Source organism: Pezoporus wallicus, unplaced genomic scaffold (assembly GCF_028554395.1).
Source record: "Pezoporus wallicus isolate ANWC-B61680 ecotype Strahan unplaced genomic scaffold, APGP_CSIRO_Pwel_v1 scaffold_6885, whole genome shotgun sequence".
NCBI classification, from domain to species: Eukaryota; Metazoa; Chordata; class Aves; order Psittaciformes; family Psittacidae; genus Pezoporus; species Pezoporus wallicus.
In genome coordinates, this window is record NW_026638858.1 from 1177544 (window position 1) to 1189805 (window position 12262).

Sequence of the window (12262 nt, forward strand, 5' to 3'; positions counted from 1 at the left end):
GACCAATAGCCATAAACCAGAACAGAAGAAGCTTCACCTCAACCTCAGGAAGACCTTCTTTACATTGAGGGTGGCAGAGCACTTGAACAGGCTGCCCAGGGTGTCATGGACTCTCCCTCTCTAGAGACATTCAAAACCAGCCTGGATGTGTTCCTGTGCAACCAGCTCTTGGTGGCCCTGCCTTGGCCAGGGGAGTTTGGACTAGATGACCTCCAGAGGTCCCTTCCAATCATAATGATTCTGTGATTCTGTAATTATATCTCTTTAACATCACATTTACATTAAACACATAATTCTCCTATACAGAACAGGGGAGTTGACAAGGGATTGCTTTGGAAACAGCTGGAACAAGTTAAGATGTTACTACCAGCAGCATTTAAAACCATCACAGATGATTTTGCAAAGAAGCAGATTAGAAGCACTCATATTATGTGCCAGCACAGCTACAAATATCAGAACCACAGACTGAAGCACCAGGGTTCAGATAGAGAGGAAGCTCCTTGTTTCAGCTACTAACTGTACTAACCCCTAATTAAAATGGGGAAGGGAGATTTTAATTTCTATTCATATTTCCTGAACCTTCGAATCACATTTGGCCAGTTTACTACAAACTAAAATGTAGAGAAGCTGACACTAAATGAAAGCTGCGATCCTCAGCTTCAGCCATCAATGGCGCGACCCCCTGACAGATCTATCTGCAGGTCCAGCAAATGAAAAGGATTAAAGTCCACCACATACATCTCCTACACCAGCTGACCTCACTCTGGGTCAGACAGAGGCTGCAAAGACAAATTTTCACTTTCTCAGTTACAGCTGTTCTGTAGAGAGAGCCTGTAGACTAGATCAGTCTGTAAAGCTATCACTGGGCATACTTTACAGATATTAATCCCATTTCATTTTTTAAAGCATAAAAAAACACCATTGTCCAGATCGTAAGTCTCTGCCTTGGCCTTCTCAATCAAAGAAGATAATCAGGACAAAAAAGAATAAAATGCTGGAGCCACTTTTAAACTATTTGAACCATTTGTTCTCTGTGAAGACCATCTTCAGGATCAAAAGCTGTAGGTATTTTTCTCTTTCTTTCTCACAAGATCCCCACAACACTCCAGCAAATAAAACCAAAGGCTTATACTCAGAACTAAAGATTATATTAAAAAAGAAATAAAATCTAGATTTCTTGTAGGCCTAGACTTTATGCCACTTTCTCTTAACAGCAGGAATAATTTCAGTGCCAATAATGTAAATTTTGATCACCCAAAACTGTTACCATTTAGCTTAATTGATACTCTTTTAATATTTAAAAATTGTTTAATATCTTCAGTAAGAAGTACGCTAAAGTAGAAAAGGAAACAGAAGGCTGGAAAGAGCTTATATTTTCATTATAAAAACATAACCTTCCTTTTTTTTTCTTTGTTGAAATCAATATTGAAATAAGATTCCTACCAGAAAATAGCTTTTTCAGACACACTAAATATCCCTTGGTTCAGCAGAATATTTAATTCCCTTGGATCAGGCACTTGGATTTTCTTAGATCATGCTGAGATAACAGCATTCTGCTGTGTTCTGGCACCATAAAATCCTTGCTTATGAAAATAAAAGAAAAATATGGCCTCTCTGGGAGCATACATCCCTGAATTACTTTTTTCCATAGTTTAAATATAGTCTCAAAATCAATTTTTACACAGATACACCACATTCTCTTCATGAGTCATGGCAAAAGCTCTCCCGCACCAGTATTTTAAATGGGCCAAGTGTACATATACCCTTCAAAATGATAATACTTTCTCTGTCTTGGCTCAGACTCCAGCTCACGCTGGGCAAGTGCCAACGAGTAACTGGAGTCAAACCCCTCCAACAGCACCATCTAGTGAAAAAAAGATAAAATAAACACATGCAAATTTAAAGTTTTGCCTACTTTCTGGAAACTAACAAAAGGCCAACTCTCTTCTAATCTCCCATTACAACTGCATTTAGGTACAGCTTTCATCAAGGCTCTTTGCCTTGTGAAGTGAGGGGACAAGCAGAGAAAGATTCAGGAGCTAATTGTAAGCTTTTTGTCTAAAACTGGAACACCACTTGCAACACACATAAACTTTCCCTTGTTTATTTTTCCAATGTTAAACTTACATTTTTCTTGTTATGAAAAATAGAAGCATTTTAAAATGCTGTAAAATTACTGATAACATATCTTCTATTTTCTCCTCTAGTAGTGGGAGGCACTATTATAAAACAAGCAAAATAAAAAATAAATAATATAATCTTAACAACTTTTTTAGCTCTTATTTTCATGCAATTGTAATATCTTATAGGACTATATTATTGAAGCATAAGATTCTTGTTCATGAAAATGGGCACACAGCTTCCATCTTTAATGTGACCAGTATACTTGGTTTCAAAAAGACTTCGTGTAGGTGCTTAGATCTTTCACAGGGTCAGAGCAAAATACTTAGGCTACATGCAGGATATAAAGCAGTATAGCTCTTAACTGTGTTTTCAAGGGTCTTGTCCGAGTATTTTTTTCAGTCAGGGGAACAGATTCTGTACTTTTCCCAACATGCATTTTAATGCTATGCAACTCAGAAGTGAGCTGTAGAACAGGTTTTGTAACAACAGCAGTTTGCTTATATCACACATGCTTTTACGGTAATTCCACTTCATTTTCAAGATGAATTAGATTTCCAGTGCCCATGCAGTAAGCTCATCTAATCAGATTTGCTCTGTGGGGCTATTCAGCTCAGCATACCCACATGCTAACTCTGAGCACTCATTTCCAGACATTCAGCACAGTAGTCACTTCTTGCATTTCTAAGCCTATGGCTACCTGGTCAAAGTCTCCCTCCCACCAAATTACAAGAAATCCACAAACCTGGAATAGGCAAAATTTCAAAGCATGACAATACACATTCAATACCACTAAGTACTTCGGCCTTATATTTGATGCACTACAAAGTATAATTCATTTAGAGATAATTCTACTCTACATAAGAAATTATGTCAAAAATAAAAGGCAGTCTGTTCTTGAGAAAGCTTCAGTAATTTTCCCTTTGGAATGCATGTAAGGAAAGGTTCTCAATTTTATAATCTTCAAAAGAAATTGCTACAGGTCTGTGCTACTTTAATTATTTTAATCTCACAGAGCATATACTCAGACAACATAACTCAAGTTTCATGGAATGATTTGTGGTCTTAGAAACTTAAAATTCTATATGGTCAAAGGTTCCCTCCTTCACACTGTCCCAGTTAAACCCAAGCAGAAAAGCCTTCCTCAAGATTCCCATACTCCTTCTGGTAGGTTGTTGCTACACTGCTGCTTCTTTGAGATCTCTCTCAGTATTTGTTTGCCCTTCTTAGCTCACCTACACTGTCAGTGTTACCTACTTCCATTGTCTGACTCCTTAAAACTATTATTGTGGTATAACTAAAAGGCCCTCTACAAAGAAAAAAGAGAAATTAATTCCTACTGCAAAGCAGTAGAAAGAGTGCTCTCCTAAGCTTTAATATGTCTCCTTACATCACTATTTGGGTTAGAAGCTTGAGCTGTGGTTTTTCCTGTTTTGCTTTTTAATCCCTCTATGCTGTTACACTTCCTTTGCAATTTACAGTTTCTCTTCAACCAGTCATCTGTGATTAACCCCCCCTTCAACAATTCAGTTACATCTCATTTTTACTGCTTGTAAAGATACATTAGAAGTGAAAGTAAAATCTTAAGAACAAAAATAGGAAATTTTACAAGGTAGACACTAACAAGAACCAGATTCTGACATTTATATTTGTGTCGCAAGGTGCCACAACTCCTTTGAAAGTCCCCCAAAACTGGACAGAGCAGAGAACGCATTGGCCTATCTACTGCTGTGGACAGATGGGTCACCATAAGCCCCTTAATTTTCTTGAAAATTACCACAGTTAATCCTTTAAGAAAACAATACCAGAATATGCCATTACTGAACAAACAAATAACTGCTGAATTCCCAAGAAATCATTATAGTAGAACTTCGATGTTAAAAGTTGACCATAGTTTTTCTCATGATACAGAACAGGAACACTGATTCACACTACTTAGAAAGATAAAACAGACAACCAATACATAATGGATATTACATATGTTGCATGTAATCTGAATGCACTTCATACATTAATATGTATGTATTAATATTAACACTGAATGTGTTATACACATGCAGATAATATATACTGCGTACAGTAAGAACATACAAAACTGATTGCAAGGTCCTACACCTGGGTCGGAGCAATCCCAGGCACAGCTACAGGTTGGGCAGAGAAGAGATTCAGAGCAGCCCTGCGCAGAAGGACTTGGGGGTGTTGGTCAATGAGAAAATGAACATGAGCCGGCTTCAGTGTGCGCCTGCAGCCCAGAAAGCCAACTGTATCCTGGGCTGCATCAAAAGGAGCATGACCAGCAGGTCGAAGGTGATCCTGCCCCTCTACTCTGCTCTTGTGAGACCTCACTTGGAGTATTGTGTGCAGTGCTGGTGTCCTCAACATAAAAGGGACATGGAACTGTTGGAACAAGTCCAGAGAAGGGCCACGAGGATGATCAGGGGACTGGAGCACCTCCCATATGAAAACAGGCTGAGGAAGTTGGGGCTGCTCAGCCTGGAGAAGAGAAGGCTCGTGGAGACCTCATAGCAGCCTTCCAGTATCTGAAGGGGGCTTATAGGGATGCTGGGGAGGGACTGTTCATTAGGGACTGTAGTGATAGGACAAGGGGTAACGGGTTAAAACTTAAACAGGGGAAGTTTAGATTGGATATAAGGAGGAAATTCTTTCCTGTTAGGGTGGTGAGGCACTGGAACAGGTTGCCCAGGGAGGTTGTGAATGCTCCATCCCTGGTGGTGTTCAAGGCCAGATTGGACGAGGCCTTGGGCGATATGATTTGGCATAAGGTGTCCCTGCCCATGTCAGGGGTGTTGGAACTAGATGATCTTAAGGTCCTTTCCAACCCTAACTATTCTATGATTCTATGATTTCAAAGAAAAAAGAAAACATCACCGGTGATGCTGTCACTGGAATTTATTTCACTGAAAAAAACCCACACATGTAAAACATTATGATATATTGCAAAGATAAATGAGATATCATCACAAGTGAAATTCATCACAGAAATTGGTAGAAGTATCCATAGCTAATAGTTATGGATAAAAAAATAATTTAAAAAAAAACCAAACAAACAAACAAAACAACAAAATGAAAGAAATGCTTGTATTGACTCTCTTACCTGGCAATTAATTATAAAGTTACACCTATGAGTTCAAATAACTTCCAAGTCAGTTAAAAGTAATATACCAGGCATGAAGGTACCTTAAATAGAAATAGTATGACTGACAAATTTATATTCTTATTCTTACATTATTCATATTAAGTATAAAACCTTAGTATACTGAATAGATAAAATGACAAAAATTATAATAATTTATGTGGTTTTAAAGTTATTTTTTTCCTGCTAATAATGATATCATACATAATATTACTGGTGCACTGCTAAAAGAATGTTGAACAAACATTTAAATTGCTAGTAAGCATTTCCTCAATACAGTCACTGTTTTCACAAGTAAAATAATGGTCACTTATTTACAAATGCAGGGAAATCAATGATTTAGCAAGGAGTACCCTACCACGGACATACACTGAGAACAAATACATAAATTTTCTGTATGTTTAAAACCATGCTTCTCAAAATTCAAAACTAAAACTCTTCAATGAAATCTAAGCTGGCAGAACAGTAATACTCTCAGAACATTTCTTGCCACATATCTGTTGTAGCACTATTGTACTATAAACAAAAGGTAACCATGCTTTCTCTAGTAAAGGCAAACTGAGTGTGACAGGTGGAGCAAGTTGTCTTAACCCTAAAGTCAATGAAAATACATGAGTTTTCCACTTGTGAAAAAAAAAGACAAATCTGACATCAGCTAAAAAACAGGACTTCCACTTAGTTTTTTCCCCCTCTATGGTGAGGTGTCTGGCCTTCAGTATGGCTGAAAAAATGGATTAACCGGAGCAATATAAGGGATTCAAGTTTAATTAGAACAGCCATGTGAGTTAGACACCACACAGATCCCTTCAGTATATGCCATACAAGAGTTTTGTGCTACCATAACTTCTGGTTATTTCTTTGGCTTCACAGACTTGTTAGGGAAAAGCAGAAAAGCCTCTTGTCAATTCAACCATAAGGAACATTCTGCTAGATATGGTACTAACTCATCAGATCAGAATTTGCGCATTAAGATCAAACGTACATCAATGGGTTTAACATCTACATACATACCATCCAAAATAACGTCCCTGTAGCAAGAGCTGCATACTGTTCAATTGTAGAAAGCACGCTGAAGATAAGGCATATCAGCACAATAAGGAAGCTGTAAATAAAATAAATAAATAAATGAAATTTAAAAAAACTTATGTAACAGTCTAATAGGAACCTAGAGAGTTGTCAGATAATTACATCATTACAAATTATCTGTACACACACAGAAGTCATTTGTATTGGATTATCTTAAAACACAGCTGGTAAGTTTGAGTGATCCTGCTTCATGTTGGCAACTTTCTCTTCAGACACTAAATTTTTGGGTTGGACATTAACAAATGAAACCACAGCACATTATTAGCGTTAGCCTAGTTCTAAACCTTGCTGTTTCCTAGCCCGTCCAGAAAACAACATTCCTTGCTCTTTCCCATTGCAGGGACTACTACAGCTGAATCACCACCCCACCCCCAACATATTTCAAATGCTTGCATTTTTGCTGTTCCAAATTCTAATAAACTGCAAAAGAAAAAACAACTAAGCCAGAATTTAACAGCCTCTGCCCACACTGTGTTTTATAACCAATCCCCAAAAGGCCCCAGATAAATAAAATCTAACATTTGGCATCTGAAATACAACCTAGGTGTGATTCCATTTTTAAATAAACAAAACTTCTAACTAACTATCAGAGAGAGATAGAGACTAAACATAAGGGTTTGTTCCCTGGTCCCCCCTTCCCAGGTGAGTCCTTAATGAGAGGGTCCTGGTTCTCTGGAGAGTGTCCAGTGGAGGACCACAGAGAGGATCAGTAATCTGATCCTCTCATGAGGAGGGGTTGCAGGAGCCTGGCCTGTTTAGTCTAGAGAAGAGGAGACTGAGGGGGGATCTCATTAGTGCATATAAATATCTCAAAGGTGGTTGCCAGGAGGATGGTGCCAGGCTCTTCTCAGTGGTGCCCAATGACAGGGCAAGGAGCAATGGCCATAAACTAAAACACAGTAAGTTTCACCTCAACATGAGAAAGAACTACTTTACATTGAGGGTGGCAGAGCACCGAAAGAAGCTCTGGAGATATTCAAAACCCACCTGGACACGTTCCTGAGTAACCTGCTGTAGGTGGCCCTGCCTTGGCAGTGGGGTTGGACTAGATGATCTCCAGAGGTCCCACCAAACCTATAATGGTTCTGTGATTCTGTAAGATTCTGGACTGCTGGGGAGTTGCAGCAAACTCAGCCCAACTGCCTGTAGCCCCCAGAAAGCCTCTTCCCCCAGATGGAAAGCAAGGTTACCCAGCCCCACAGCCTCTGCCTTCAAACCCCTTCCCTGAGCAGCTTCAGCTGTACCCACCACCCCACAGGACTGCTGCTTGCCGTAAAGGAACATAAGGCATTTGGGAAGCAAAACATTTAACACTTGAACTGGATGCTATCCACTATACACTGGCACAGGCAGCTTCCTGTTCCCAAAAAACTGCGTGTTTCTTTTTAAAACACAACCAGAGAGATGAACAAGACTTAAAACATTCACTTATTAAACACAGAGCTAGTTGTTAGGGATATTTTTCACAATTCTGTTGAGACAAGCAATACCCATCCTTTGGACTTGACAGAAACCTGCTGCAAAATCCAGCAACTAAATCATTGTGTGTCCCCTGTAACAGATCTCCAAAATGGTTAATCAGGGTTTTTTTTTTTTCCCTTAGAAAAAACAGCAACAAAAAAAGATGTAATAAATAAAACTGAGCTCAAGAGGAGAAATACTAAAACCAACCACCAGTGGCTGCAAACTGGCAAAGCCTTTATCTTTTTCATATAAGTGAGAACTTGATTGGGTGAATCTTTTGAAAGGCCATGGGAGTCCAGTGCACACAGAGACAATTGATACTGTAAACATTACAAAATTGTGGAGGGGAGGTTTGGAGGTAATTAGGTACAAAAATCAAATTTGTAAGTGATAATGAACTGAAGTTAGGGAAGAGATTATCATATATCAACACAAACACACATGTGATAATATACCTCTACCTAGGCAAAGTATGAATATGTGAGTGTTTCCAATTTATCTCTAAAATCCTCTCATTTTAGCTTCTATCTCTTAACTTCAGCTATTCTTAAATAGAAGGGAGGTGTGCAGGCAGGGGTATGCAAAGATGAGCCAGTCACATGAACCATAATATAAATGTTACCCAAGTGTCCAGCCCTTCCATCTGCAATATTCCCACAATTGCTTAAGACCAGTACACATGACAACATGAACATAATATGGGTTCAGTTACATAGAGGCAGCTAATGTTCTCTGTACAAAAGGTCCAACATAGATGGAAGTATGCATGGAAGTATGCTGGGAGGGACTATGCAGGGATGCTGGGGAGGGTCTCTTCATTAGGGACTGTAGTGACAGGACAAGGGATAACGGGTTAAAATTTAAACAGGGGAAGTTTAGATTGGACATAAGGAAGAAATTCTTTACTGTTAGGGTAGTGAGACACTGGGATGGGTTGCCCAGGGAGGTTGTGAATGCTCCATCCCTGGTGGTGTTCAAGGCCAGGCTGGACAAAGCCTTGGGTGGCATGGTTTAGTGTGAGGTGTCCCTGCCCATAGCAGGGGTGTTGGAACTAGATGATCTTAAGGTCCTTTCCAACCCTAGCTATTCTATGATTCTATGATTCTAAGTGTCAGTTCAAAGCAAAGAACAAGTTGCATGGGATCGTACAAGCTGTCTGAACACACCTTGAGCAGTAACAGTTAATATTTGTTATATCCCTTAATAATAGTAAACTTGTTTAGAAGTGTAACTTGGCCAGTATATCCAAATATGAACCCACAAGAGGGCACCAAAGCAAAGACTATCCCATTTCTATGCTTTCCCTAAACAAACACAACTGAAGAGAACCCAATAAGGACTGAAGGTAGGCGAGAGAACCTAATAAGGATTGAAGTCTGTGTGCCTAAGTGACAGGTAAATAAACTTGGGGTAAATTGTTTGCCAAATCTCTTTGCTTGTTACTATTAGTGAAACTGAAGGCTGACATAGGAACTGCATCAAGTGCCAGTAACCGCACTACTTACTTTCATGGGTTTTCATGCACATGGACCTGTTTCAGGCTTACTAATTTTACTAATTTTTTTTTCCACCCCCAGAAAAACTCTTGAAATTTATTGTTGTGCTCTTTCCAGGTTGAAGCATAAGACACCTTCATACCCACAAATAACATTATCCCCATCAAAATGAAGGTGTTTAGTCAGATATTGCTTAGTCAGATAGGCTGAGTCTCTTGGAAACCAACAATCTTTTATCTCCTGAAACTCATTTATTGTTTATCCTCCATGTGTAAATGAGACCATCTTCAAGAAAGGAAGCAAAGTGGTGAGTTCTGGCAGTCATCAACTCTAATCTAACTCCTACATTGCGGGGCCAAGTAAGTACTAGAGATGAGGTGATACCATGTGAAGTCTTTCATATTTCCGGTCCCAGGTTACAAAGTAGCATCTGCCTGCTTATAGATAAGTCATAGATACTGCATCACTAGATTCACTCAAAACCACTTAGCTTTGTAGTTAACTCATGTCTAACAGTTCTATATTTCTTTTAACAGCAAGAATGTTGCAAGCAATTTTTTCCTTGTCCAATGTCACATAAGAGCTTGCTCAAGTCTGCTCTTCACTTTCAAACACCTTTTATTCATTACAGCTATTAATCTTGAAGGTATCCAACTATTAGTGCCCTTGCATACAGGGAATACTATTTTAGCTTATACCTTCTGGATCTGTGCTCTTTTATTTTTGGCCTGAGGTCAGTGCCTAGTTGCAGTTCATCCTCTCTGGCTACCGGAGAAAATGACAGACGCTTAAAAAACAAAAAACTCTGAAAATAAAAAAAAATATTTTCATTTCTTCTGTGTATTTGGTACCATTCTACCTAAGCCTCCTTCTTGAATCTCTGTCTGCACCTTACTTTTGGGCAACTGGATTGCCTCTCTTTGAAAGCACAGCTTTGTTCAGTCACAGACTTGATTAGTCACCAACTGTGCAACTTCCTTACTAAACCTGTAATTCATGGGGTGGGTTGGTTGTATTTTTGTGGGATTTTGTTTGTTTTTTACAGAGTAAATAACTTTTTTGCTATTCAGCTTTTAACTGTGATGGGTTTCATAGGTAAAGACAGTTGTACACACACACAAAAAAAAAATAGCCTCCTCTAAGCATACAGCTTTGAGGAGCTGGAAGGATGACATTGAGAATGAACAACATGAGTGTGCAGATTAAATATGGGCAGATTCTTATCTCGATCATCACAGTTTTCAAACTATAATGCTGCTACATATCCAGTTCATGTTAGTTCATTAAAACATATAACAGCACCATTATTTCATATTTCATCTCCATAGCTAACGCATACTGACACTTACTTCTCAGGTGGTGAACACAAGTCAATGATACCATAACAGGACATTTTCATGCAGCTTTCCAGGCAACAAAAATAATTATTGAGGTGAGCACTTAGACTGACAACTTCAGGTAAGACACACAAAGAAGACAGGAGATCACTTTTTCACTTTGTCATATATTCTGTTCCATTCTAGGCCAGATAAATTATTCTTACTTAGTTTTCATCAAGAAAATCCTGATTAAAAACCCAACAGGTTTAATATTACTACAAGTCAACATAAATCCCTAACCACCTCACACAGTACTACACAGTCACTTCCACAGTGCAGCTAGGTAAACATTCATACTAATCCATATCAAGTAATTTCATACTGCAGCTAGGCTCCAGTTCTTTCTTGTTCTTTCATTCAAGGCATTTGGGGATTGCTTGGGGTGGAATAGTGAGAATTGGAATAGGTAGAATTTGTGGAGGAGGACAGGTGAGAGAGGATAGGACTCTAGATGATAAACAGCATTGCCAGGAAGGTAATACAGGAGAGGAATTTGGCTTACGGGATCATCATGAAGGTGTAGTGTCAAGTAAAAATGTGTTTTAGAAGTGAGAAACTCAGATAGGGTTGTTTTTTTTTTTAAAAAGGAAATGGGATTTCACCATGCAGAGAAAACTTTTACCCTTAATGAAATTCACACATACAAATAACCTGTATGCATAAGTCTTATGCTGAACTCTTTATCAAGTCTGAACTGAACATTGGAAAGACACTTATTCTGTCATGACTACAGACTATCAGAGCACAGTGCCAGTCTACTAATACAAGACTAATGAGCATTCAATTATACAAGTGGTGGACGTCAGAGTCCTCTGTCACTTCCTCCATTAAAAAAAAAAAAAAAAAAAGAGTGTTTTTAAGAGAATGTTCTGGTGAAGGTCCCTGATTAGAATGAAGGAGCTCTGTACTTCAGTTCATCTTTGCCCATACCTTGGTCCAACTTTGAAACTTCTTGAAACTCACGTATTTTTCTTCCAGAATATGTCTGTGAGCTCTCTAATGCTTGAATGAAAATTGTTTAACAACTGCATTAGCTGTGTTGCCTAACCAGCTCAGCTAACTTGCTTAGGAGAGAATCATTTAACTTCTGAAAATATATAAACTTTAATTTGGGTCTAGATCCATTAAACAGGCCAAAGTATGAAAGAAAAAATATATATATAAATAAATAAAATAATTACTGTACCATGGAGTTAGAAGAGATCAACAACCTATAAGTAATTTAGTCCTGATAACAAAAAAAGAAAGGTGGGGGTTTAAATCTCTAGCCATGTATCTCAGCCTTTTTGCATGGTTTTCCTCTAAGGATCTGTCTTATCTTTTTCTGCTTTGTTTTTAAGGCAGAGGAAGGAAGGAAGAGTACAGCCCCTTCCCATCTTCCAGCCTGCCTGTGGCATGAAGATGCCCAGCAGAAGGGGAAGTATATTTGCATTCATGCAGAGAAGCATGATTCCCTCCAGGAGCTGTCTACAAGAGTTTCCTGTACAATGCATGCTTTCTCTCTGCTATGTCCTACACAGGCCATCTAGTAGACAGATCACTATTCTCAGTTGTCACTTGCC

General features: G+C 38.7%; 1 protein-coding gene across 6 annotated transcripts in view; it reads right to left on the bottom strand.

Annotated features, from left to right (window-relative positions):
* Positions 1-12262, bottom strand: part of KCNQ1 (potassium voltage-gated channel subfamily Q member 1) — a 392885-nt gene that overhangs the window by 304199 nt on the left and 76424 nt on the right. For all 6 annotated transcript variants that reach the window (XM_057412834.1, XM_057412832.1, XM_057412830.1 and 3 more), the window contains exon 2: positions 6287-6377. In XM_057412834.1, coding sequence (XP_057268817.1) covers positions 6287-6289 — 3 coding nt within the window. In that variant the 5' untranslated portion in view covers positions 6290-6377. The remainder of the gene's footprint in view (positions 1-6286; positions 6378-12262) is intronic.